The sequence below is a fragment of the Rhea americana genome, unplaced genomic scaffold (genome assembly GCF_003343005.1).
Source record: "Rhea americana isolate MKP2758 unplaced genomic scaffold, rheAme1 scaffold_20, whole genome shotgun sequence".
Lineage (NCBI taxonomy): Eukaryota > Metazoa > Chordata > Aves > Rheiformes > Rheidae > Rhea > Rhea americana.
The window spans coordinates 5599716-5627495 of NW_028186150.1; the positions used below are offsets into that span (position 1 = coordinate 5599716).

General features: G+C 39.7%; 1 protein-coding gene across 3 annotated transcripts in view; it reads left to right on the forward strand.

The window, feature by feature from the left end:
• The window catches only part of NKD1 (NKD inhibitor of Wnt signaling pathway 1), a 104959-nt gene extending 77766 nt beyond the window's left edge, over positions 1 to 27193 (forward strand). For 2 of the 3 annotated variants that reach the window (XM_085303839.1, XM_085303841.1), the window contains 6 exons: positions 8086 to 8192; positions 10757 to 10852; positions 19311 to 19458; positions 20820 to 20904; positions 25551 to 25681; positions 26377 to 27193. In XM_085303839.1, the coding sequence (XP_085159965.1) occupies positions 8086 to 8192; positions 10757 to 10852; positions 19311 to 19458; positions 20820 to 20904; positions 25551 to 25681; positions 26377 to 26951 (1142 nt within the window). In that variant the 3' untranslated portion in view covers positions 26952 to 27193. The remainder of the gene's footprint in view (positions 1 to 8085; positions 8193 to 10756; positions 10853 to 19310; positions 19459 to 20819; positions 20905 to 25550; positions 25682 to 26376) is intronic. The other variant, XM_085303840.1, reaches the window with a different exon arrangement.
• The last annotated feature ends 587 nt before the right edge of the window (positions 27194 to 27780 follow it).

Consider the following 27780-nt stretch of genomic DNA (forward strand, 5'->3'; position numbering starts at 1 on the left):
TTGCGGAGCGTGGAGTCATGGGTGGGGAAGGATGTTCTTGGTAAGGCAGAGCTTGAAGGCAGTTGCTGTCAGCGGGACCTGCGAGCCTCGTGGAGCCCCTGACCTGCTGCCCCAGCCCCTGCACCCCTGCCTTATGCCATGGGCAAGCAGTCGTTGTAGCCCAGATTTTGAGATACTGCATTTTAAACAAAAATCCCCAATGACGCTCTCAAGGAAAAAGTATTGCAAGGTTTTCCACCAAAGCAATAGCTCAAGGGGGAGCTGACTGAGGCGCTGCGGTGTGCAGGCTCTTGAGAATGCTCCAAAATGGAGCTGTCTCCTCTTTTGGGTTGGGAATGGTCTGTTGCACGGGGGACTTCCACTGCTGGCTGTGCGCTTCAGGTCGTTGTACGGGTATTAACAGCGAGCAATTAGTTGCGTTTGCTGTATGGAAGAGTTTTCTGTAACGAGGTCCTGTGTGGTTGCTAGACTTTAAGCTGGTGGTGGGGTCTAGTGTTTCCAGAATTTTATTTCTCTGGATGTTGCCCAGTGTGYGATGCACAATGCAAGTACCATCGCTTAGCAAGTAGAAGTACAGAAAGGGGACCCGTGTGYGTGTGCACACGGACATGCAGACCCTGTTAGTCGCTATGTTCCTTTCCAGTTGTACAGTATCTTGGAGATAAATCTCTCTTCTCACTCAGCCCCCTCTCCTCTTTGGCAGTGAGGTGTAGGCTCTGAACTCGCTACTGAAGCGTAACTACAAGAGTTGCCAGATGTGCAACCGAGTCATTACACTTAAAATAATGTTAAAATATAAGTCCACAACAGTGCATTCTGTAACGGGCCAGCTTTGTGAGGGTCACAGCAACTTTCTTTCTCAAGGGAAGCAATTCTGATGAAATGAATCTTAMAGTTCAAATATCTTCAGAGGCCCCATTATCATAGCAAAGGTGGTGGAAACACGGTTTTCCCATTGAACATCTAAGTCAGATAGGAGTGAGTTTGATATCAGAGTCCTCATTTTTAATAACATTRCCTACTCCATTTTCATTTGAATAAAGGATTACTTAGCCCCCCCCCTCCTTTTTTTTAGCTCCTCTTCCGTTCTGAATCTCGGGGGCAAAAAATCCAAAGAGACAAGGAAAGTTAAAGACAAAAAATTCTGTATGAGGGCACATATCTGCAATTTATACTGAGAAGGGAATTTAAACAACACAGTTGTCACCTGTTACTAATCAAAATCAGTGTATGGCCATCTTTAGAGAAGAGAGGTCTGTCTTCTTTAGAGAAGAGAGGTCTGTCTTCTTTTCCTTTAAGTTACAAATTATCACTTGGTGTCTCTATCTGTCACTTTTCAGTGAAAGAGTTAAGCACTTTGCAGTTCCATTTAGAGCTCTAGGGACACACAATACTGTAAGTGGTCCATAYGAAAGTGACAGTTTTGACTTAGGAAGCGTTTTCCTGTATTAAATGATATAGATTGTTATAGCAGATTGCATTCTGATAATGTGGCTTTTGATATGCCTGCTGATCAAACGCAAATCTTGCTACTACAGGTATCATCCTGAACTATTCTGACCAAACCTTATGGAGATCCCCCCCCCCCTTTTTTTTTAGGGAGGGGAGGGAGAAATGATTTCCTTTGATCTGCGATGAGGAAGGGGAAAAAAAGGCTGTTCTGTTCGGGCTTTTGGCTAACACAACAAACAGTGTTTAAAATTTAACTTTGCTTAATTAATTAGTAATTCTGTTTAGTGCTGTCTGATCTTCATCCAAAAGGTATTTTGAAGCTTGAGAACTGAACATCAAAGTGTATTGGGTGAAGATGGTCAAGTAAGGCACTTAATCTGGCAGTTGCTGTTGATGAAATACAGCCAGTTGGGGAACTAATTGGGAAAGAGAATTGTAATCTGGCAAAATTCAGCAACTCCCTTGTTAAAAGGAGTGCGTGGGAAGGCCAGGTTTAGTGTTTAAATGCGTGTGAGATATTGGCTAGCTAGCCAAGGGAGACTGTATTGTCCTTTGCATGTGTACTGTTACTATAATCCTTTCTTTGGTAGAGAGATAYTAGAAATATTTCCTTGGAAACTCCCCACCTCCCCAAGCAATGACCAAAACAAGAAACCAAACCCAAACGAAATCTGTTGTGCTTCTGTATCAAAGTTGGGAAATACTTCTGTTTGTTTGTGTCACGTTATTGGGGCTGGCAATTGGAATCGAAGCTTGAGCGAGGCATTGCTGCACAGACCTGTGAGTCTGAGWATTATTTATTCAGGGGAGAATTTGTTGTCTGATCACATTTGAGTGAATTTCAGTTTAGCAATTCTCAAATATCCTAGTGGTGACTAGTCAGTCAGAATCATTATCTGATGCCTGAATGATTCAAGCATATTTTGGTTGTCTATTTTTGTTTGTTGTGAGCTGTCACACGACCTGAGTCACAGCCCCGCCGTTTGGTGTGTACTGTTTAACCAGCTCCCTTGGTTGGGAGCTGGCAGTACGTCTTGTGACACTATGAATCCATGAATCCTTTTTTTTTTTTTTTTTTTTTTCTTTCCTTCCATTCTGTGGTCTATAATTGAATCTTTAATTTGTGTTGTGACTATCAGGAAACAGAGAAATGGAACAAGATGACTTTGCTCCGTGTTTTCAGGTTGAAATGTCTAACCTAGACTAATATGAAGCACCACTGGTACAGCTCTTGCTAAATTGGTTTTGCCTTCTTGCACTGCGCTTAAAAAGAACAATTAATTTCCCTGCAGTGAGCTTCAGAGAAGGCAGCTTGAGCCTTGCCCTTCTGAAGGGTGTGTCTAATTCATCAGCTTCAGCTTTCAGCCAGAAAAAGCTGAAAACATGCTTTTGGCACTGACCCAGGATGAGCCTGATTTTCTATGTCCTTCCTCTTGTGGCATGGGCCGGGAGTGTCACTTGCCCGTTGGTCCTGTTCTGCATGTGTTATTTGCCGCTGGAGAAGAGGACCTTCATAGAAGTAAAGCTGTTACCCTCAGAGATGTATTTCATTCAACTCTGAAATAAAGATGACATGTGTGCCTAATGGGGGTGATGTTTCTGTGTTCATGGCCTCCTGGAGAACTTGAAAGTGAAATCTGAATGTGAATGCAATTGTTTGCTTAAAGGACTTCTCAATTTGGACTTTGAAGCACAGTTGTTATTGCTCTGTTTGTCGTTGTGCAGTCAGCAAAGAATGTCAGTCATGTTTGTCAAACCTGATTTGCAATGAAGAGTGTTGACAGAACCAGATAATTTAGACATCAGACTTCGGGAAAAGAAGCATAGTTCTTTTCCTATCCCTTCTGTTGTCATAGCCTCTGAGTTACTGCGTTTAGTAGGTCTGTAAATTTGGAATGAAACCCTTACCCCATTGACATCAATAGGAATTTTACTGCTGAGCTCGTTTGGACCAGCTCTTCAGTGTTCAACTCGACCAGCTTGAATATTGCTACTGAAGTTCAGTCTGAGCTTTTAAAGAAGTGCTCATGTCTTTGTTTCTTTGTCTTGTTACTTCTGTGCATTTTTTATCCTACTCCCCCACAAGTCTCGGATTCTGATGTGTGGTTTGTTGCTTTTGCCCATGTAGATGTAATGTGGTTGTCCCATTGCTTCTGCTAGTCTTTTTAAAGCATTGCTGTGGAATCTAGTCTACCCAGCTTTAGGGGAAAACTAGTATTTCACTTCAAAGCATTTTGTTTCAGCTATACCGGACGTTGAATTACATAGGTGGCATTTTTGTCAGTTCTCCAATTTTACCTTTATTTTGCTTTCTCTCAAAAATTACATAGCAGTGACCCTGACATGAAATTCATAGCCTCTCCTGTAGTTCTGCTTTCTGAGCTAGGTCGCTGTGATCCTTTTGATGCCCTTCTAAATGGCTGCCATACCAAAGAGGCTCTGAAGTAGTTCATCTTTAGCCTGAATTCTCATAACTACTATGCAAATTTTAACTAAGTAGCTGTAACTTAGGCCTGAGGAGCAATTGGGAGTTTCATCCTTTTTTGTTTTCTGACTACAAGATGCTCTTAATCTCACCAACTAGAATGCTTGGTGCAGCTGAAAAAAAAAAGTGAAACTATGTCCATATTTTGAGAAGGAAGATTATTTGCTATAAAGTATGGTGCTTTGCTTGAATGGGGCTTTGAGAAACCTGAAATGACAAGCCACCTGAATGACAGTGAAAGTTAAACACTCACTTTTCATCTTGACTGCAGCTCTATATTGGCTTTCTGACTCCCCCCCCCACCCCACCCCTCCATCTAAGGTGTAAGACAGAGGTGAGTGAAGAAAGCTTTGGCTGTCTGAAGTATAATTTTCTATACTGACTCAGTATACTCAGTACAGCAATCAATTTTACCTCATTTCTGTGATTTTTTGGGTGATTCCTAAGAAGCAGTTAGAATTATTACCTRCTTCTTTCTTAAGGATGAATAAACCTTTGAAAAAAGACCTAATTCTTCAGGGATGAGTCTTAATACCTTTAAAATGGTGATCGTTTTCTCCTCCTCTTCCTCCCCCACCTCAATTATGAGCAATTGGGTGGTAATAATTAACAATCCTTAGAGAGAAACATCTGCTAGTACACTTAAGCCAGTCAGTTTGTTTTTCATGAAAGAATGGTATTTCACAATTTTTCCAAGTTAATATTTTTCCTTTATTGTCTTTCCAATTTAAAATATTGTCCAGACACATTTTTATAGTGTCTTAAGGTTATAGAAGTGAATACAAGATCATTAATAATGAACAAGAAAAGAGAACATCATAAAGAAAACATATGCAGTATTTCAATTCATGAAACGTTCTGCTGTGGAACATTGTTTCTGAGAGCATATGGTTATTCCCATGAGAAGTAATAAATATACATTTTTTTTCCAGTTGTGGATTCCCACAACAACAAGGGTAGCTTTCTCTTTGTATTTGTCTATATAGTATGTTCTCTTTGTCAGGACTTGTTATCTGAGTGGGGAGGTAAGTAAGTATTTTTGTACAGATGATATATTGTACACGGACCTATTTCTGATGGCCTAGGCTTTGGAAACTGAAGTCTATTAATTCTCCACAGTCCTTTGAGATAGCAATCTTGTCTGGTCTAGTTTAATATCATTGGCAGAGCTGAAAGGAAGTTCACATTGTGAATATATCTGAACCTTGGCATGCAACTCACTTGTGGATCTCTGTTTACAGGCTGCCAGTTTTAACTGTCCCAAGCAGACATTCTCATTTTATTTATAAGTAGCTTCAGCATGTGTTTGTAGCCCTCATGAAGTTGAGCAGCATGTCAATAATCAATGCTAAGTATGGAAACAAGATATCAAACATATGTACTTATCTATTCAGACAAAAAAGTCGTATTCCAGTATGTATTTTTCAGTTTTCATTGGGTTTGCATAAGGCACACGTATATGCACAGGCACATTTTTTGATCACCCATAAGTATTATTTTAATATATTCATATTCCCATTTAAAGTTTCTTCATTTGGCCTTTTTTTTTTCCTTTTCCTGAATGAAACCTGACATTGAGATGAGATCACCAGATTTCCCCATTTCATCTGAGCTCAGAAATGAGTAACTGATTTCAAAGGATAATTCCCTGGAGAAGCAAGGCCAGAGAGTTCTTCAGATCAAAGGTCAACGAAGCTCAAAGAGGATAATTTCTGGCATACAGTATTTAAACTCTCTGAAGGAGTGTACTGCAAGATGTATCCCCTCCTTCCCAAATAGTTGAACTCTTGTTTTTTGAGAAGGGTAATTTGTCAGAGCACATTTTTTCCTCTGTTACGTAAATAATACATTAAAGTGGAAGCTTCCTATCTGAACACGCATGCTCTCCACTCAGAAAGCTTACTGAACGTGCCAGTTAAAGTGCAGTTCTTGCAGCCTGAAGGTGACCTGGTGCTGGTGGCTCTGTTCTTACTCTTTGCAGCAGAAGAGCACAAAAGTGAAATTCAGAGAATACTTGATGAGATATTTCACTTGGACAGAAAAACCTAGCAAAGAACATTGGGGCAGGGGATATTTGCCTTTTACAGAATCTGCTCCTCCGTTCTTTCAGCCTAATGTTGTCTGGGATGCTGAGCTACAGCATTAATGGACAAAAGAACAGTGTAGAAATCTTTTGGCTGTTATGTACCTTTATATGTTGAAAAGTATGTGTGATAATAGATGTAGAAGTTCTTTTCAGTTGGTTATCCATTAATCCAAAGAGCTAAGGGTCATACTAGCCCAGCTTTCACTTCACAGTCCCTAGAGATTGACAGTGAAGCTGTAGAAAGTCCCTGACAACAAGTATTTCTATTATCTTGGTTAGATCCATTCCTGTGAGAAACTGCTCACTGATAGAAATGAGCTGCTCAAAATCCAGAGGCATATTTAATAGTTGCAAAGAACCTCTGATAGTGTAACTGTCCTTCTTACGAAGGCCCTTCTTACCTTTTCATTTCTAGTTGCTTTTAGAATGAAGCTGCGAGGCTGGATAAAGGTAGATCATTTAAACTGTTTCCAGATGTGATCTTTTTTGTTTGTTTTATGAGGGTCTTTTTTTGGTCTTAGTTTTGAATTTCCAGGAACATGGAGCTGTATTTATGGACAAAGGGAATATAAGGTATATATGGCTGTTCTTCAGATATACTTCAAAGTTCTGTATCATAGGTAATATATGTTGGCTATATTCATTATGGTAAACGCTGTACAAAAACCTCCTAATAAACAGTCTGTGCTTGTCCAGTAATGCCCAGTTAGATGGACAAGGAAAGGCACTGTTGCAACTTTTTCTTGCTTGAGCCTGACCTTCCTCCTTAGCTTGTGTGTGGTATAGGGAATCCAAGTAAGGCTTGTAGTAGAAATCAAAGTGTATCAATGTGTCAGTATGTACATCATAACCTGCATGATTATTTGCATTTGTACAGTACATTGTGCATCTCTATGGAAGCTGGCACTGGTATAACATCAAAACTGCCCATGAGTATCAAAGTTGGGAAATTCCAAAGGTTAAGGTTTCTGCTTCATTGCTCCCTTGTCTTCACTGCTTATCTGGGGTCTTTGTAGTGTATCATAGATTWAAAAAAATGTGTTAAATGCAAACAAAGAAGTAAGATTAGAAAATGTGATTCATTGCAGTGTAGCAATCTGAGTGTTATGGCAGAAACCTTAGCTTTTGGAATTTCTAAGAGTAGAAGGCTATGGTAAGGGGAGATTTTTTTTAAACTTCTTGTTCCTATTTGTGCAAGAAAATGTTGAAAAATGGCAAATACAACTGTCTTGTCTGGTGTGGTGGTGCCTTACTTTCCTGCAGAGTGCTTGGGAGGCATCTTGGTAGCACTGAACACCAGCAGAGCCAGAAACTAAACCCTGTTTGAAATGGCTTACTCTGAAGTGAAAGGGATCATGTTTCCCTTTTTGTAAGGAATCTGACTCTACTAAATTGACATGTGAGATCTCATGTGAGATCTTACCTGCAGAGGCATCACCAAGAAATGGATCCTACATAGCATTAGGATAAATGTCTTAGATAAATGCAAATGCCACATTGCAAAATAAAAATGCAGACTTTAAGGCCTACATTCTTGTAACTGGCTTCTATTTTACGGAGGCAGGCAGGATTACTGATATGCCTAGTGGAATATGGGCATAATGTTATTGGCAGAAGCAGTTAGACATGGAAAATACATATCTTAAAGAATTGAGAGCAGAGTTGAAAGTCTCTGCATTTTTCATAGGTATAATGACTATAGAATATAGAATTCCTTTTCTTCAGCTACTGTGCTTCTTTACCTACAAGGCTGAGTGCCTCTTTACAAGCCAAAGGCACAGGCATTCAATGTTTTTCAGAATTATTCAACTTACAGTAATGGTTCTACTAATTCTCATATTCTCTACGTATTCTCATAATGCTATCTTTGAACCTTCTCTGACTCTACAGAGGTTAGTAGGAGAGGCTGGGCACCAAGAGCTGGTGGTAGATAGTCTGCTGAAATAATTCCAGGTGTGCAGTGAACACAAAGGCAAATCAAGTTTAATGATCCTCTCATACAAGTTTGTTGAAATCACACAGTCCCTTATAAGTGTTTTTCTCTTAAATACATTTTTTGCAGTGGCTTTGCCTCCGGAGAAGACAGATGGAGTTTGCAGTGGAGATGAAAAGAAAGTGGAAAAAGAAAGTGATGCACGGACAGGTTCCAAGAAGCAACTAAAATTTGAAGTAAGTCCTCTGTATTTTCAAGTTTCACTATACTGACGTAATTAAGGTAGATAAATAACCTGTGGCCCAAATAGTGCCCTCTGGTGTATATGTGTAGCTCGTGTTGATTGTAATGAGTAATGAGGGAGCAGAATTGTCACGAGTCTGTGTCTTACTATCAGTGGAATTGTTCCTTATGGAGTGATTATTGAGTTTTATTTCCAAGTTCGGATAGGATCAAACGATGATGATCCCTCAGCAGGCTCTGAAACGTAAAGAAAGCTGTTTGTTTTCGTCCCCTGCCTGTGATCCTTTCAGAAGTAATTTATTATGCCACCCACCAAGTTATCAAATCTTTAGATTGGTTTTCATGGACGATTGCTCTTGATTAAATCTTCCTAATATAAAAGATGTTAGTGAGAGCTTACTTAACCACCAGTGCCTCCAAAGTGAAATAACCTTGATCTACCAYGCTGGAAATCCCTCTGATCAGGTGGGAGGAGGAGAAGAATCCCGAGAGGAATCAGTTGGATGGTCTATTTCCTTGTAGACTTATAAACATCATAAAACTGCCAGACATTGTGCATAGTTGGCAGGTTTTGTTTATATAAGGAGCGATTTAATAAATATGAGTATTGAAACATGCTGTCATCCAGCTAGAGAGCTGTCTGTCTTGGTGAACAGAAAGATACTCTGGTACTGGCAAGCAACAGCAAGAATTTTCATCTCTCTGCACTCGCAGACATGGCAAACTTCTGCTTTTCAGGGCTGTCAGCCTGTCACATTAATGAGCTTTGCGTTCCTCCAGTGCTGTTTAAAAGACCATCCAGCCACCTTGCAGCATGGCTGCAGTCTTCATTTCCTTCTCTTGAGAATGTTTAGTAATCTGGTACAATTTACTCTTTACTGTTTTAAGGCTCATTACGAGGCGGTAGCTCTCTTGTATGCAGTTCAGTTGTTGCTACGGGCTTGTGTGCCTGATGGGGGGAGTTGACTTTTGTTCCTGCCTTTTTTGCACAGGGATCTCTTTCTCTAGGCACATTTTATATTCTACTTTGCAGAGCAGATATTTGCACACAGAAAAGGCATGATAAATTGCAATTAGCAGTGCCCTGATGTTTGACTGTTGGAGGGCACCTGTCCACACGGTCGGTTCCAGCAGAGCTGGAACTGCATCGTCCCAGCAAAGCCCGCATTTCTGCCCAAGTAGTTCTTGGCATGCCRTAAAGGTTAGCACTTGGTACCAGGCTGCATGACTAATGCAGGGAAGATTGCCGTGGCTCTTAACGAGGCAAAGCACATCCTCATGTAAAGGTGTTATGTTAGGCAGCATAGGACCTATTAATAAGTGGCAAGAAACCAAGTATTGATATTTTTTCCTTTGTTCTACAAATCAAAGTTTTCCAACTGTGTCAGCTAGGGGCTAAGAGGTTGGTAAACATTTTCATTTTATGGCCATGTATAAAAAGAATCAGAAATGCAAGTGTCGACACCAGAGGTCTAAATCTGAGGTGGATGTGATTTGGCTTTTAAAGGTGCTGGGAATGTTTGTGTAATATGAAACTGTATTTCCACAGCGGAGTGTGGGGCACTTGGCAGCTTTCAGGCGGGCTTGTTAGGACGAAGAGAAGCCTGCCTTTGAACTCGGCAGGGGACGGGGGGTGCCCGTAACTGCTGTAGGGAATTGGTTTCAAGTCAGAACATCAGCCAGGTATTTTGGGCTCTATCATGCTGAAGCTACTTGGAGCTGTTTATTTTACTTGCATACAGTGGCTTTCATTTTAATTGCACTGTAACTTCTCTGTGTTGCCTTGTTGTGGCTCTGGGTGAGTCTGATTGCACCGTCTTGAGTGAAAGCAAACAGTTTGCACCCAGGTGACTGGAGTCAGGCAAAGTGCATCCTTTGTTCTTGGCTGAACTTTTGGGTTTAGTTTTTGGATCTTTTTTTTTTTCCGTTAACAAATTGATTCTTTCAGGCTTTCCCCAGATCACACTCTCACTAGCAGTAGCCCAGCTAAAATAAGAGTTGGGCACCACTCCCAGGTCATTCTTACCTGCCCCTTCACCATTTCGGGAACTGCAGTGGCGTGATACCGGACCCCATGAACTCTTCCAGCCCCTGCGTGAAGGAAGTCAAGGACAGGGCTCGCTGGTGGGGCTTGTGCCACGTGTCCACTTGGTGCTAGTGACTGCTCCTGGCTCTGTGCTATGTTACCTCGTATTGTGCGTCTGTACCGGTTATCTTGCTCTTCCTGAGTTAAGCAGAGTTTTCTTCTCACTTTTTAGTGGTAAATCTTATTATATTCCAAGAGCTTCAGAGATTAGTTTTCTTGTATCTTTTTGTGTTTCATACAATGAAGTAGAAAGTATCTTGCAGATTGCCAGGAGTCTAGCCTGAGGGTGTTAGGGTTGTCACGTGCTTGCAGTGAGGCTCCTTCAGCATGGTGSACCGAGGCCTCCCGGGACGTATCCTGAGGCTTCCTCCCGCGAGGGAGCGAGGAAGGAGGCAGCCTACTTCTACGGTGTCTCCTCTGCAAACAGGCCTTTTGCTTTAGGTAATCAGCTGCTCTTTGCATGTTTCTTAGGAATTGCAATGTGATGTGTCTGTAGAGGAAGATAACAGGCAAGAGTGGACCTTCACACTGTATGACTTTGATAACAACGGAAGAGTCACCCGTGAGGTAAGCAAAGTACAGCTGCCCCTTTGTGTGCAGCGTTGCTAACACGAGAAGTGTTTTATAACAGGAACATTTTTTCTTCTATGAAATAAAGGTATCCTGCCAACCCAAACAGCAGTTTCCACGGACCCTTCCCTCCTAGAAACAATCCCACCAGTAGTTTACTCTTTTCAGACATACTGTACCACTTTTTAAGCCTGTTGCTGTTTAATATCTGTGATTAGCCTTTAAAAAATAGTACTGGCATTCTAGGGGGAAAAATATCTGAAACAACTGAGCCACTAAACACATTGTCAAAATAAACCCCTGCAAATGTATATTGTTCTGGCTCCTGTCCTGCTTTTCAGAGTGAAGCTAACCAAATAGCAAGTTTGCTTTCTGAAATTCTTTCCAGTAGTGCTAACTATACTAGTCTCTTGTTTTCGTGGCTATTAGGCCATGATCTCTGCCTTCTCTCTCCAAGTATGAATAACATTGGTGATGCTTGCTGGAGAACCATACCGAATGGCTGTCAAAAGAATACCTGTGTGTATCTTGTGTTGTCGGAATGTCTTCAACTTATATTTCCTGTGTAAATAAGAAGCCCAAATCAGTACAGATTTATAGATTAGAATACAGTCTTTTTTTCAGAATTATTTCTATCAAGATTGAATGGTGTTTCTAGAAGAGTGTCTTTTTCCAAGAGTTACTGCACTGTACTGTCATTGATTTTTTTGAGAAGCATATTTACTACCTCCCGTGCRTTCAGATAGTCACCTGAAAATTGGCAGTTTCTCTCTGGCTCTTATGCTGATCCTATGAAAATTACTGAGTGAAAGGAGTAGGGTGAATACTGAAAGTGTAGTGGTGTTAGACATCAAATGACAGCAGGTATGTTTTCCTAGAAGACTGAAGCAAGTCTCTTCTGGCATTTTTGAACAAATTGACAAATGTTATAGTTGTTCAGGGTTTTTGACGTGTATGTTGTGAGCATCTTTGAGAAATACAGAGAAAGGACAAGAAGGAGAAAAAGAAATACATTGTCTTTGTTAACTGGGAACTGAGCCCAGAATAATTAAGTAACTTCCTTGAAGTCACACAAGAACCTCGTGGAACCTATCTTTTGAGACCCAAGGCTAAGCCTTGCTTAGAAGATTATCTTGACTCTCAAGAATAGGAAAAAAAACAAAAAACCCCAAACCCGCMCGCATGGGTGTCCTTTACATGAGGCATGGAATTCCCATTAATGTCAGTGGGAGTTCCATGTGCTGAACATAACAAGAATATGCTTTTAAGTATGTATACAATAATTATTTGTGATTATGTGGTACACCAAAGAGCTTAATTTGACTGTAYTTAGAAAATATATTACAGCCAAATTCTACCTCTCCCTGCTAGAAGAGCAGACTGCAGCTTAAGTGAAACCAAATCTGTGCAGGGATTGAAAATTATACTGCTCTGAGGTCTGGAGCTTGCTGTATTCAGGCTTGAACCCATGCCAAAAAAAATTCTTTAAACCAAGGGACCAAATAGGTTGATAATTTTCAGCTCTTTACACGTGACCAAAGATAGAAACGAATAGTATGCACCATTGCAGAGTTTTCTAGTTATGTTATACACTTATTCTGCAAGCTGTTCCGGTGCCATTTGTATAACCTATCTCACTGGTTGTCCTTGGTTGAATCCAGATGCAATTTCAGAGTTGTTTGTGCAAGGATTACTAAYGATAGCAGCTCATAGATAACTTTGGCCACAAAAAGGAACTTCAGTCTCGTCATATGATGTAGAATTTCTCATTTTGTTARCCCCTGAGAGGTGACTGTCAAAATAGTGGCCTTGATCCTGTGGTCTGTTAAGCAGTTCTGCTCCAGATCCAGCAAAGCAGTGGGGAATACTAAACACATGAAACACAGTTTCCATTAAAATGAACGAGACGCATGCTTTAAATTAAAAGTATGCGAGGCGCATTGTGGGATGGGGGCGGAAGGGACAGCTCTTTCGTGGAGCCCACTCCGAGGAAGTGGCTGATTTGTAAGTAGTAGTGGGCTGATGAAAATACTTTCAGAACCAGCCAGCTGGTCTGAGCAAAGGTCCAGTATTCTGGTGAGAAAAGCTTAGTGTGAAACTTTACCCCTTCTTTGAAAATTTTACTGGACTGTTTCCTGGATTTGTAGTTGGATTAACTACAGTTGTCTCCAACTGTGGTTGGAGATAAAATTGGATGTCACGCTCTTAAGTCAGTTTTCTCTCTGTAGATCTTGAAGTGCTTTACAAGGGGAAGTCAGCATTATTGTCCTTGTTTGTGCTGGAGAAGTGAGACGCTGAGAAAGGAAAAGACTTGCTCCCGTGCRTTTCATTTGGTTCAAAGTCACTGTGTGTTTAAAGGCTTGGGCTTTATGTCCAGGGAGTTTCTAAAGGAATACACAGTGTTAAATTAACTTTGTAAAATACATGTAGGTGGGGTGAATTTTTGCAAATGCACTAAATCCTTTTTTCATTAGAATGTTTGAAAATTGTAAATAAGATGTGGATTTAGTTACTGGACAAAATTTCCCTTGGGTTTTGCACAATGACAGATCACTGCAAAAACATTCAAATTTCATATTAGTGAAATTTCTTCTGGATCATAACAACATCTTCAAAACTTAATACTGCTTYGATTTCCTCCTAGAGTCTATATGACATACTCGCTAGTCCTTATAATTAGAAATTCAGATCTAATCATGCTTCTTGAAGGGATACACCCATTATGAAAGCATAATTATTGGGATGGCAAATGATAAAATTAACATTTAGCACCCGTTTTTAAAATACTGTTTTTGCTGTCATGTAAGAAGACCATTTTATTGTCCTTTCAGTGTGGTAGGCAATAACTTTCCTGCTCTACTATATGTATTACAAAAGTTGGCTAATAATGTTTCCCTTCATTCACAGACTATTAAGAGTACAATTCTGTATGTACTGTAAGGCCTTGTTAGAACTGACAGCTGCACAGTAATTATCTTCACACAGATATTTGTAATCGGACTTGAAACTTGGATAATTGAGCTAATGTGTTTTCATCCATGAGGTTTTATGTTGAGCTTTCTAAATGTAATTATGCTTTAGAGACACCAGCTATTTTTTTGGCAATTAGTTCTTTCTTGTTAAATTTAGTTTCTTTGGTGAGTGGCTGGGCAGGAATAAACACTCCAGGAAGYTGTTTGTCAGGAGTAAAAGGAAAGGGGATTTCTTCTGGACTAGTTGTTGAGTAGTTAGCAAGTGATGCTTCTTTCAGATTCCAAATAAGAATTATTCAAAAATGAAAGCGATCAAACAAAGTTGATGGTTCAATAAAAACATCCTGCTGTATGTTAAAATGAGACTACAAACAACCTTCTAAATGCGGCATTTGTACTTTTTGTGAGGGAAAGATAAAGAACCCATATTGATGTTTCTCTTCTATTTTTAACACTGAAAGTGTTTCATGTATCTGACTTTAAATACCCAATTTCTTTCTTACATTTGCTCTTTTTTTCCCCCTTTTTGATTACTTTTTGCTCGTGTCCTTTCATGACTGAGAAGATTTGAGGTTATTTCTGCATTCAAAACTCAGCACCAAGTCTTTGACTTGGGGAAGGACACTGGTTTTCTGGGGCTATGRTTTATCAGCCTGGCCCCTTTCCTGAAGCTTGTTTTCTTTGCTGTGCTTGTCACTACTGTATTAATTAAAGATCAGCAATGGAGCCGACAGATAGGGGTGGCTATCTGCCGTATCAGAGGGCCCATCGTTGGCAGCCATTAGATTGGTAATTTGCACCAGAGAGAAATATTAAGAAAGAATCCTTCTAACTTTTTTGTTATAAAGAACCAAATTGAATGTTTCTTCTCAGTGTTAAAACTCATTGGTTATCTCTCTCTTTGTGCAAATGTCCTGTTCTGTTAAATTAATTCAGCTGGAAAAGCCTCTTAGTTTCCTCAGGAGAATCCTTAGTTTGCTAACAGCTAGTCCTCTGCTGAGAAGCAGTGCTAAGGCTGGAAAAAAAGGAGTGCTCCTCTGCCACTAATATTTCTTAGAAGCAAAAAATTAATACCTGGGATGAGGACTTTCTCAGTAACATGAGTTCTGAAAGGAGTGATGAWTATTTAAATGTCACTTGTTCTTTCTCTTTTTTGTGGGCCCGTTAGTGTCCCTGGATGTTCTGAATTCCCACCAGTCTCCCACTGGAGACCTGTAACATATTCTGGCGTGCACCATACGTGTTTGGCCTTAACCACACATTTCTGGATATTTCTGTTGCAAATATTTCTGGCAATCTGTTGAAGTTGCTCTTTTTAGTATACTTTATTGTGTTAGCTCTTTGATAAAATAGGATGTGAAAAACATGAAGATTAACATTGTTAAATCCTTCAGCCCTAGAAAGAACTGTAGTCTTCAGTAAGCAAGACACAAACAAATCAGGGTATGGCATGTGCTGGCTGCTTGAATGCTACCCAGAAAGCCTTTGTTTTTCTCTTTGAAGAAAAATGTCACAGTTTCAGTTTTCTTACTTGATTAAAATAACTATTCCAGTAGAAATTCTGAACACCAGAAGCCCTTTAGAAGTCATTTGGGCTCACACAGGCTACTTCTCCACTAAATATAATTAATTTGCTATAAAGGAGAAATATCTTTTGTGCTATTATTTCTCTTCCTTCTTTAAAATACTTTTTTAAAAAAAATCATGATGATTTTTAACTAAAACTGATTTAAACTATTTCAATAGAAATGGTACTTTTGGCAAAATGGGAAACTGGAAATYATGTTCTTCTTTATTTTTCATGAAAAAGGGAGGAAGTTTGAGAAATGTGAGATGAAAGTTTTTGTGCAGGAACAGCTGCGCAAGTCTTAGTTATATCAAGCAGTTGCAGAATCATGTGACCAGTAAAATTGTARTGCATAGTGCAGAAAAGTTGATTTCTTTGTTAAAAAAGAGACATGCTGGTTGGTGTACCAGGAGAAAGAAAAAGTTAAATAGTTTTCATTCTTGATTGTTGACACTGAATTTTTTTTGAGGAAGGTGAAACCACTAGTATACAAGCTGGTGAGTGGAAGGTAAAGCTGTTTCAACAGTTGTAGATAGCTCTTTAAGGAATTTAAATTCAAGTAATGTTCAGTGTGACAGGTTTCAAGGGAAGCATAAATTGCGCCACCCTCATGGCAGGCCTGCTGGAAGATGAAAATTCCTTTGGGGATAATTATAGCCAAGGCTATAAAACACAAATTTTGTAATGTATATTGTAGTTGTCTAGTGCTACTAATTTGGCAAGAGGCCAATACCATATTAGCTGCCCAGAAAAGGGCTGTGAGAAGGTACTTTCAATCACAGTTCAAAACTTGAAGAATGACTGTTTTGGTTCCTACCAGATCAGTACCTCAGGAATTTGGATGTTATAATCGTGAAGAAATAACTAGAAAGCAGCAGGAGCTTCCAGCTGCCTGTAGCGAGTAGCTWCTTGGCCAGAAGCTTGACAGATGGGCAAGTGGTTAGTGACCTCGGCAGACTTGTGTGACCGAATCAGAGCTGTCAGTTTCCCTGAACTTCCAACCCCGACTTAGGACCACAAGTGAATGAATCCTATAATAAAAATGTTGCTACTGGTATTTAAAAGATCAGCATAAGCATTAAGTGGTTACTTATGTATATTCCTAACCTCGATCTTGGTATATATCCAGTCTGACGACCACGGTTGTTCAGTTCCAAAATGTGCAGCAGAGCAGATTGTCATGGAGGAAGCTGAGCATTGAGAAGTAACAAAATGCAAAAGCAGCAGAATTATAAAACCACAAGGTGTTCTGATATCTTTGTGCAGTCTCCTCAGCTTCCTGGTGTCTGGATGTTGATTTGGGTTAATTCAGGCCTGTTTGTCTGCGAGATGTAAGTTGTCCTGATGTGATGCATACACATACATATTTCTGACTTGCAAAGCTTATGTCACACAAGTGCTGCATCTGGCCTTCCTTGGCAGTATTTGGGAATACTTTTTAAACTGCTGAGACAAGTGGTTTGTTGAGAAAGACCCACGCAGAACAAAAGGAAAATACAAGGACAGATTATAAAGTTAGCAAGTTAGACCACACCACCAGGAAAGAAAAAAAAAAAAAAAGTATTATTTGAAAGAACATAAGGAGTAAAGGCTTCTGCTCTTTGCCTGTTGAAGTAAAGAGAGAGTAGATGGTCAGCTCATACAAACGTGGTGCAACTGAAAAAAAGAGGTTGATTCTTGTTGAGGAAGGAGTTATTTATAACAGTCTCTTGAGAGTAGTCTCACGTAGAAAGCTGCAGCGTTGGCCAAGCACGGCTTGGAGAGCAGGGTGCAAGGGGAGGGCACTTGCTAAGGGCTGTCCAGGAAGAGTCTCTTCATCCAAGTGCTGAGTGGATGAGGTCCCATTAAATATAATCATGGTGCGTAAGTATTCTGCTGAAAGAGAAGATTTGGTTTATGAAGATGTAGCATTATAGCACAAGGCTCCTAGAAGGTGCCATCAATGGATGTTTTGTTTGCTTGTCTATTTATGTCCTTGTTTGGCTGAATTTTTCTTTTAGATACAATGAGAATCCAGTCTTTGAAGCTGGCGGACAGATAGTGCTGTTTCTATTTAGAGGTCTGGCTAGGTTTCAAATCAGAGTGGAAGTGAGAGAAGTGAGATGTGTTAAAGAGCTGTGAGGGGACCACCAGGTTGTCACTGAGCAGCCTTTCCTCATGCAGACTGTAGACAGTGGTTCTTGTCAGGAGGATGGAAAGCAGCTGCAGGTAGGACAGTTCAATCACAGTTCAAAACTTGTCCAGCAGGACATGGTAGTGACAGCCTACATACAGAGACTCTTACAGCAATGGTAGAAAAAAAATTTCAGTAGGGGAAGAAAGGAGAGACTCCAAATTTGTCTGTGTTTTATGAATATTTGATCTTGAAGTCACAAGTCTGGAGAAATTCCGCTGAATTTAAGAAAGTTGCAGGGGATACATATTAAGACAAAATCTGGGCCCTCTAGGGTTTAGTTATCCTGCCCGTTGAGCTGGAAAATTATTATAAAATCCGTTTGTGGTGGCTGTAAGGCCAGCATTTCTCTAAATGTCTATTAAGGACAAAATATTCTATGTGAACAGAGATTAGTATTTCTRTGTCCCCTTTAAAGCTGGTCAGATAATGAGGAGTGTATGGCATATTGGCTGCTAGGGCTGTAGGGCRTGCTAAACTTTGAGCCTGCCTCTAAGAGCATCACCTCTGAGCAAAGGAAAATCCTAGAATTTTTCAGTCTTTATTGAACTGACTTMATCTTCCTAAGAACCAGTTATACTTAACAAAGGATGATTTGGATATTTCCTTTGTGCTTGCAGGCATCTGGAAAGAGCATAGGTCCTAGGACAGATCAAAGAACAGGAAGACCAGCATGGAAAACTTTTCAGTTGTATGTTGAATGTTTATAGCCTGCAATGACCAGTATACTTTGGCCCTAGGTTGGTGCCTGAAATAAACTTGTGTGAAATCCCTTTGGGGAGAAAGAGTGAGCCAAGAAATTTCCTGTTCATCCTGGCAATTTAAAGTAATAYGTTATTGAAGCCTGGCTGGATTAGTTAAGCAGGAGAGAACTTCTAGCATCTCCAGCTGCTAAACGATGAGGAGTGTAGTGTTCCTCCTACTGCCAGTGGAGACAACTGACTTGCAAAACTGGCTAAAGTTCCTTCTGATACGACTGGACACTTGAGCATTTGCTCATGTCCCGTTGCCTTCAAGGAGGCATATGAAGAATATCCTCTCATAGGCCAGAGTGGATAATCTCTATTGTTTAAAAATGTAAGTTTAGAATTGATTTGAATTCTGCAAAGCAGGCTAGAGTACGGTACGTGTATGGCAGAATGACATTCAGATCTAATCTAATTCCACACCTAAGGTTTATGATCCTTCCACATCTCTAACTAGTTTTCCTCTATGCAATCTACCATTTAATGATTCCAAGAAAATAACAAGAAGTAGTAAGATTTCCTGAAGGTGCCATGTTTCTTTGGTTGCTGTATTTGTTTTGGTCATATGAACTCGATTTTTAGTGCAGCATGAATAATTATCCCTCAGTTCTTTTGAAACTAAAGGAAAGAAATACCACTTGGCTAATTCACAGTGTATGGAATAAGTTGTGCATTTGTTATTATTTTGGTCTGGTTTGCCCTATTTCATAAATCATGCATCATTTGATGCTGAAGGATATTTATCTGCTTGAACCCTTCCTTCTGACTGTGCCAGTTAAATTACAGTCTGAGCTAGGAAAGATGAGGATTAACAAAACAGAAAATGGATTTACTCCTCTAAGGTTCTAGCAAGTTTTGCTCCTTTAAAATTCAGTGAGTTTGGAGGATGCTTCAGGATTTAATAGTCTCAGGTCCAAAACTGTTTTATGTATCAAAGCTGTAGGTTGCATACCACTTTCATAATATTGTGTCTTTTTGTGTTTTAATCCAACTATAGGATATTACCAGCTTGCTTCATACCATCTATGAGGTAGTTGATGCATCAGTAAACCATTCTCCTAGTTCCAGCAAAACTCTGCGAGTGAAACTTACTGTGGCACCTGACAGCAGCCAGAAGAAAAAGAGTATCTTGTTAAATCATTCTGGTAAGTGTGTACAATCAGCTGTGTGCAATCAGCTGTTAGGAAAAAATTTTGAACATCTTTAAGGAGACCTTAAAGATTCWTCTCCGTATTTTGTCAATACAAATAAATACATACATTAGTCAAGGCTGGTAATTTTGTGGGTTTTTTTTTTAGTCCCCATGAACCTATTTAAGATCTCAGGTGCAAAATTGCCTATCCTTCTTTCAGTGTCCCTTAAATGAGTTAAGGTCTCCATCCTGATGGATTGCTTCCTCTCGGCAGCAGCGACACCTTACGTGTTGTGTGATTGTGTTTGCGTGCTGCAAGGCAGATTAAGGGTTTTTTTTCTATTTGTACTGCTTTAGATTTACTGGAATAGTTAAAGCTTTCACTTTGTATGGAAACARTTGGATCAATGTAAAAATGCTTTATGCCTGTGCATAGCTATCACTACAGCTGGCTGAGAGTAAACAGTTCCGTGTAAATAACCTTTTATCACTGTAGCTATTTCTAAACTAGAACCTCAGTAAGGATAAAATACTATAAAAATTATACCTCTGATTTAAATTCTTGCTCTCATCTTGAATTTGTAAGCAGTGAAGTAGGAGGAGGAGAAAAATCATTATTTGCCCCTTTCACTTCAAATTCTGAAGTGTATGAAACCTGGACAGGTCTTTCAGTTAGTTAGTAAATACTTRGTAATGAAAAGATCATGGCTGATGCGTGCTGATCGATTTTAAGGAAAAATAGTRGGCCAAGCCCTGTTACCAGACACACACAGGAATTTGGAAGGCACTGTAGGCTACAGTGTTAGCCTACAATGTTATGTTAACAATGAGGCATCTATTATCAAGGTTGGTCTATGCATAAAAAATGCACCATTTTTTAATACTGGCAGAGTCTGCCATATATACTATTATAAAGTGACATATACTATGGTGGTTTATTCACGTTGTGTTCTCTCTAGTAATAGGTGTATCAGCACGGTCACTTCAGTAGATAAAATAGTGCTAAATTCAAACAGTGAAAGTACCTAAAGTAATATTTCAGTAGAAAAATGTGAGCACCTTATTGAAAAGGAGACTCTTGGTATCTGAGTTTTAATATATGGTATCTGAGTTTTAATATATGCATCCACTCAGTCAAGTGCAGTTACAAGCAAATTTGCACTGCTGGGAAGCTGCATGATGCATTAGTACGGTGTTGAGCTCCAAACTAACAAGGGCTCCCGAGGGCTCCCAAGTGCAAATGTGGCTCAGTCTAACCTACCGCATGGCTTGCAGCCTAGCCCTGACTCACATCCCGCAGCCAAGGTAGCGTGTTAGACAGACAGACTAACAACAACAGTCACAGGAGAATAATGTACTTTTTCTTGGTGGCAGATTTGCAGAGTGCCCGGCACAGAGCTGAAAGCAAAGCCAATGAAGAAGTAAGAAGCTCTGAAAAGAAGCAGCGGGCTTCTGTCAGGTAAGAGCAGAGAACTCTGTCTCCTGAGAGACAGGGCTAGCTTTGATGAAACTTCACCTGCTGATTTTTTTCTTTTCTTTATTTTTTTATTATGTTAAAACAGAGAAATTGTATGATTTTTCACTGTGCAACAGGCAACAGATTCCACTGGTGGAAGCTCTGTACAAAAGAAGCAACAAGAACATTTAAATTGCATTTAGGTCTTTTATTAAATTAAACAAAAATCAAACCTGTAGTTTCTGGTATTTACAGTTTTTCTTCTTCTTTTGGCTCTTTGGGAGGATGCTCACTGTCCTTTTAGATGCCATCTGCAAATACTGTACCTGTTAGTGGAGTTTAGTGCAGAATAGTGTACCTTTCAGCTAGGAGTGCCCTAAAATCTTTTTATCTTCCTAGAGACCAGTTCCTGCCTATCTCTGTCCTCCTTTCAGCCCATCTTCTTCACTGATTAATGCAATTAGCTCCAAGCTTTATTAACTGTCTCTGTCTTGTTTAACAGGTCCTAACCAGACCTGCCTCTTTTCTGCTGCCTTTTCTCTGAAAGGCGCTGGCTACAGTATCTAGGAAAGGAAGGAGGAAGGCAGCCTTTGCAGCGCAGCAGACAGAGTCAGCATCTCAGCAAGTGCCGTGCGTAGGGTCCATCCTGCAGAGCAGCCGTAGGGGAGTTCGTGTCCGCTTTGAAGTGTGCTCATCCCGTTGGTGTGAGATGTAAACTCCTTACTTACTTCACAGTGACTTTGCAGAGCAGCTACCTCAGCTGACTCCCATCCCATCGCTTCCCCATTATCTCAGAATCTTTAGGACARCTTTTCCCTTAGGGGATTAGTCATGAGGTAACACCCAGCTAGGAATTAGCTGCTTGCTTAGAACTTCTACCTTTATGTTAAACTTAAAAGAAATTTTGGATCATTCCTATTTTTTTTTTTTTTACGTTTCCAAATACATTTCACCACTTGAAAAAATACATCTGTTGTCTTTGATGGAATTCTGCCTCTATGACTCAGAATGTATCTATTTCCCACTAAGTACAAGTCCAGTACTTCTTTTTTGCACAGCTACAGGTATACTTGCAGCCGTCTAGAGATTAGATTAAAAAAAAGGAAAAGGAGGTTTAGTTCTCCCTTAACAGAATGTCTAACATTATTTTGGATGCCAATCTGGAATAGGCTTTATTGCTCTGAAGGATGTTACTATGTCATTTGCAAGGTTAGCAAGAGCACGTACCCTGAGAACACCCTATTATCCTAAGTTCCATCTGTGTTTTAGGTATTACCTCCACTGAACTCCAGATTATGTGGTAGTCGTTTGCAATGTATCTTTCAAGTATTTTTTTTTTTTAATTTTTACAGCTGACAATGATACTTGTCTCTCAGTTGAGTGTAGGTGTGCTATTCCTTTTTTGAATTTGTTGGTTTAATGCGTAGAAAAACAAAACAAAAGCAGGTAATTCTGATATATTTCAACATATGTCAGTTGGTCTAGATAGTTCATCTCTGTATGAGTATATAGGTTTTGTTAGTTGAAGATTTCATGCTGAGGCAAAGGGAAATTTTTGCACAGATACTACAGTAATAGAATTAAATCATTAGCAGTATTTGTTTCTTTGGCTGCAAATTAAAAAAAAAAAAAAAGAGTTTAGGCCTTCCATGGGTTTAGAGGAATTTGTCCAAAGAAATGTATGTATTTTAATAAATTTATCGGGAGGAGAAGCATTCAGTTTTCTTAAAAATAACAGCAAAAACTGCTTCCCCTTTCTAGATTGAGTATAAATGCTAGTGAATTATCCTAGTGAGTGAATCCCAGTAAGATCAAATTTCAGATTATAAAATGATTTCTAACCCTTTGTTAACAGCTCTTTGTAAATTTTTTTCCTACCTGAAGAATATTCCATGTTTTTACTTGCTGGCCTGGCTGTGGTGCTCAGATTTCTTGTGCCCATTAGCAAATGTTTGCTCTATTTGAATTTAATGGACTGGGATTTTTTTGATAATTTATAGCAAAAATCCCTTTTCAGTTCAAAGTTCCTTCCACAATCCATGTTAAAGCCCTGTTTTTATAAATGTAACTGTTTTATGAATGTTAGCCGTTTCCACTTAAATTTGCAGCCATAAATGCGTCAAATATAGGGGCAGAGCTCAGCCCTGTTTGTCCTTGTCATCCCTTCAGTTAGAGGCTTCTTAAGACAAACCTGAATCTTGAGCTGGGCTGATCGATATCAGGCATCTGTCAGCCTCTGACAGGTTTTGCTGTATCTTCTTAAATGTCGCCAGGACACAACCTGGCCCCTGTGCATGCGTTTGGGTCTCCGTGCACTCTGGCCAAACTGCCAAGCCCGTTCAAGGCTCAGCAGTAGCTCCAGGTGTTAATGCAGAGGCTTCCCCTTGAGAGCAGCACTGAAGACTTGTGTGAAGTACACACGCTTCGCAAATTCAGTCACTTAGGAATTCTAGGGAAGATGTGATTAATATTCAAGATAAAATGGATAGAGGTGGTTTTATCTGTCAAGTGGGAGATAGATGGTGTGTGGGATTTTTCATCCCCTGGAAGCTACAGGAAAGAATTTTCATCCATAGGGCTATCAAGATCAAGTGAGCAGATTTATGGCTGTCTTCCCCAGCATATATATTATAAAATGGATGGTGGAAGAGCACTGGCAGGCAACTTTGTGGATAATGTGRGAATTTTAGAAAGGGCATTCATATACTGCACAAATACTTAAACAGGCATCTTTTCGGTTGGAACAAGAAAGAAAGACAGAAACCAGCAACAACAATGTATATTCTTACGGTCTGTGCTTGATGTAGTGCATGATGCCTGTATCTTCCCATACACATGCAAAAAAAAAGCATTCGGGAGCTGGATGCCGAAGCRTTATTTCTCAGAAGTACTTTAAGTTCTCTTTGACAGTAGAGCACATCTCTCATCAGTGTGTAATTGCTTCATGGTTTATATTTGCATTATTGAACGTCATCTTGCGTGTAAGAAGGTTATTAGCATGCAGGGCTGTGGCAGTACTTGTGTAGTTTTTCTCTGTCTTGATGAGAGATGGAATTTATTACAATAACAAAGAAGAGCAGGTTCTCTGTTAACTCGGCTTTCAACAGACACTACTGTATATAGTGTTGCTTCATCATGCTAGATCAAACCCAGTGATGCTTTTTCTGGGTTAGCTGTGCGTTGTCCTTAACACTTGTGCGACTCCCGTTGGTTTCTGTAGGCAACTCAAGCATGGCAGCCTTCAGGTAGCCAGGTTTTAGCCCCAAGATCTTTAAGTTGACTTGCTAAAGTGTATGGTCCTATAAAGGTGTGTTTGAGGCAGGAAAGGTGCAAGAGTTGGCTATCTACCTAAAAATAAAAAATGTCAGGACAGTCCCTCTTTTTGACAGTACCTCATGTYACTTCTGGTATTCAAAGGTGACTGCAGAGTCTTTAAACCTTCACTGCTTTTCCAGGTGGGCTCTCCTCCATTCAGGAGAATCTACCCCTTTCAAAGTGCAGCAAACATGATCTTCCATGTAGGTTAAGCCTGGTGACTTTTATCAAAGAAACTATAGATCTGTGCCTGACAAAGACACTAGGGACTCAGTTCTGTAATGTCCTAAACCCTCTGACCCTAAACCAGGAGAGCAGCCTGTGCCAAAGCTCAGTGGGATTATTAGCTTCTGGAAATCTGCAAATGTGTTAATAGACTAGAAACAGTATATTTGGCACTATGGAATGAAACCTGTATTTAGCAACTGGTGTAAAATACAGGGCAATATTCTGGTCTTTCAGTGCATTTGCACAGAGCATATAAAATGAAAGTCTTTCAAATGTCTTTATGGTCTTGAAGACTGAAGTATCTGAATGACAGGCAGTGATTTAATCAGGAGTTTTCTGCTTATCCCTTTTGTTCTGTTGAAGACACTAATATCTGCAGCCAGTCCATTTAAATTGCTGAATTAAATTGTTTGGCATTATTGGCTACAATTTTGTAAACCTCTGGCTGATTTTTTTTTCCTGCCTCATAAATGAATGGTATTTCAGATATTCATTCTCAGGAAATAGTTCTGCTATAAATAAAATTGCAAAGCTGAGCAGGAAAAGGAGTCAACTTGCTGAAGCCAGGGGCTAATCTGACCTTTTTAATTATATTTTGGAAGGCAGCAGTTACCTCCAGCAACTCTGCCAATGCTTTTTCTCCTCAGGTGCTCTCTAGTTAATACACCTGTACTCTTACCTGGCCTTCTGAAGCAGATATACGTGGATATTAAGGCTTGTCCCAGTGTTTCCTGATAGCAGTGGGAACAGTTGTATCAAACAGCAGGTTTTCTTTGGCATGTCCAGATTGAGAACTAGCTGAATGATTTGGCCCTAAGACAGAATGTAATAAACCCTTGGAGCATTTTCATTTGTTTTTGCATGTTTGATAGAATTTGAAAGCATCCTTTGCTTTTCAACATCGGGGTCAATTTATACGAGGGGAAAGAACAGTCAGTTCAGGCCTATTGACTTAGCAAATCCGGTCATGCAGAATTTCAAGTGCTTGTTGTTGCTTTGTGAGCAACTCTTGTCACTTCAAAGGGCACATTAGTTGTTGTTTTGCAGATGGTGATAACAATTTTAAAGAAGTTCTGCTGAATTGTAACTTTGCTTCCTGCTGACAGATATCACCAGAGTGAGAACAATGCAGAGCAAAGTGGGTGCTATCGTCATTGTGTTGATGAGAACATTGAAAGGAGAAACCACTACTTGGATCTTGCAGGAATAGAAAACTACACATCAAAGTTTGGGCCAGGTAATTTGGTAATTTATGGTTCAACCTTTTGGCCTTTTCTTTCTTCACTTACGTATTTATTCCAAATCAGGGGCAATGGATTTTGAACCTGTATGACTGGTCTGTAGCAACTTCTTGGAAGTAGTAGGGCTGAATACTGTAGGATAATTACTGGTAAAGGTGAAATCACAATGGAGTGCTTTAAAATATTTGTTTATGTAGCTAAACTTGGAGGTGAGCCTAGGAGACCAATTTTTACGTCTAATCTATTAAGTTTAGCCTATGTGTAAAGCTAGGGTGGCACAGGTTGTTCCTGAGCTGAACCAGCCCATACTTTGGGTTTTGTAGCCACTACTGACCCCAAAATCAAAGAGTGTGGGTACATACCTGGAAATTGAACATCTGCCCCCAAATTCAAGGAATCTGGATTTCCTCCCTTTCCCTGTCCTCTGCTGAGTTTTACTATTCCACTCGGTTATTTTGAAGAATTTCAGACGGATGATGACCAAGAGAAGATAATCTAAAGACTTTTGTGTGTGTGTGTGTATGTTATTTACTAATCAGAATTATTAAATGTCTATTAAACTAGACAGCTATAATTGCATTCATTTCCTTAGGAAAAATTCACTCTGCCAATGATGCTATCCCTGCCAACTGCRTGCTACTAATTAAACCTTTGAAATACTAGATGACTAAGTCAGCTTGTTATTTCCTAGGATCTCCTCCAGCAGCTCAGAAGCATGACCCACCAAGCAGAGTTGTGAATCAGACTAGATCCCGTTCTCATGAACCTGAAAACTTCCATGCTCATCATAGGAAATCTCAAGTGGTGGATCCAAGCTACATCAATTTAGCTGAGAGTTCATACGCCAAGATTGCAGAAATCCAACAGAGGCTCCGGAGCCAGGACTCAAACAAGCACTTTGTAAGGTCTCCGAAGGCCCAGGGCAAAAATGTTGCTTCTGTGCATCCTGGAAGGGCAGTAAGAAATAAACCTTTTCAAGGGGCGCCCATGCCAGTGGCTTCCCCAAGTGCACGGGTGGGCCAGAATCTTCCTTACCTCCCCTTGCAGTCTCAACAGGTTCACAAGAAGCACAAGCAGAGAGCAAAGGAGAATCACCAAATGTGCAAAACTTTCCAGTCTCCCGGGACAGTTGTGGAAAAGGAACATGTGAGAGACCTGCCTACAGTCATTTTATATGAAGGCCAAGTTGGACAAATGATACAGAGACATGAACACCACCACCACCATGAGCACCACCACCACTACCATCACTTCTACCAGACATAAAACAGATCCCACCAGCATCCTCCAGGAATCATCCCATATGAAGGAAACACTTTCTTGTGGCACCAGAATTAAGGCATTACTATGATTAATATTATTGATACTCCATTAATATTCAGCTAGCGTATATTTTAGAGATTATATGGAACTCTTGAAACTTACCCTATTTATATGTTGTGGAATTGCATAGCTTGCTTAAACAACTTGTGGATTGATTTCTTTTTTTTTTTTTTTTTTTTTTTTTTTTTTTTTTTNTTTTTTTTTTTTTTTTTTTTTTTTTTTTTTTTTTTAAGTGGCTTGTAAAACAGCAAACAGCCATAGCTTTTTGAGCTGTGATTTAATGCAGGTTGTCAACGCACTTCTTTACAAGTACTACTTCCACTGTAGTAGAAAAGATACTTCAAACACTATTGCAGACATCTAGCTTACTAGTCTGCTGTATGTTGGCTGATCGCACACAAGCCTTTTATCAGGGGAGCAATGTTCGAAGGTTTGGACTCCAGAGATACTCAGAATAACAGAAAAACAAACAGCTGCTACCTCTAGTATTATTCAGATTTTATTTTCTTTTTATTGATTGTAATGTGCTACAGGGGGATTTAATATACTGCATTCATGTAGCCTGTTTGTGTTCACATCCTTTCAAACTATCTTAATAATTAGAAGGAAATACTAGCTACTTGTAAACAGAGCTACATTTGTACAACTTACACTTTATTTTCTTTGAGAGTCTTTACTGACACAAGTACAGTCTGTTATATACTGGGTAATATTTAAATATACTTCTTTTACTTTTGTTTTTTCTATTGCTTACTCTCCATTCTGTTTTGGG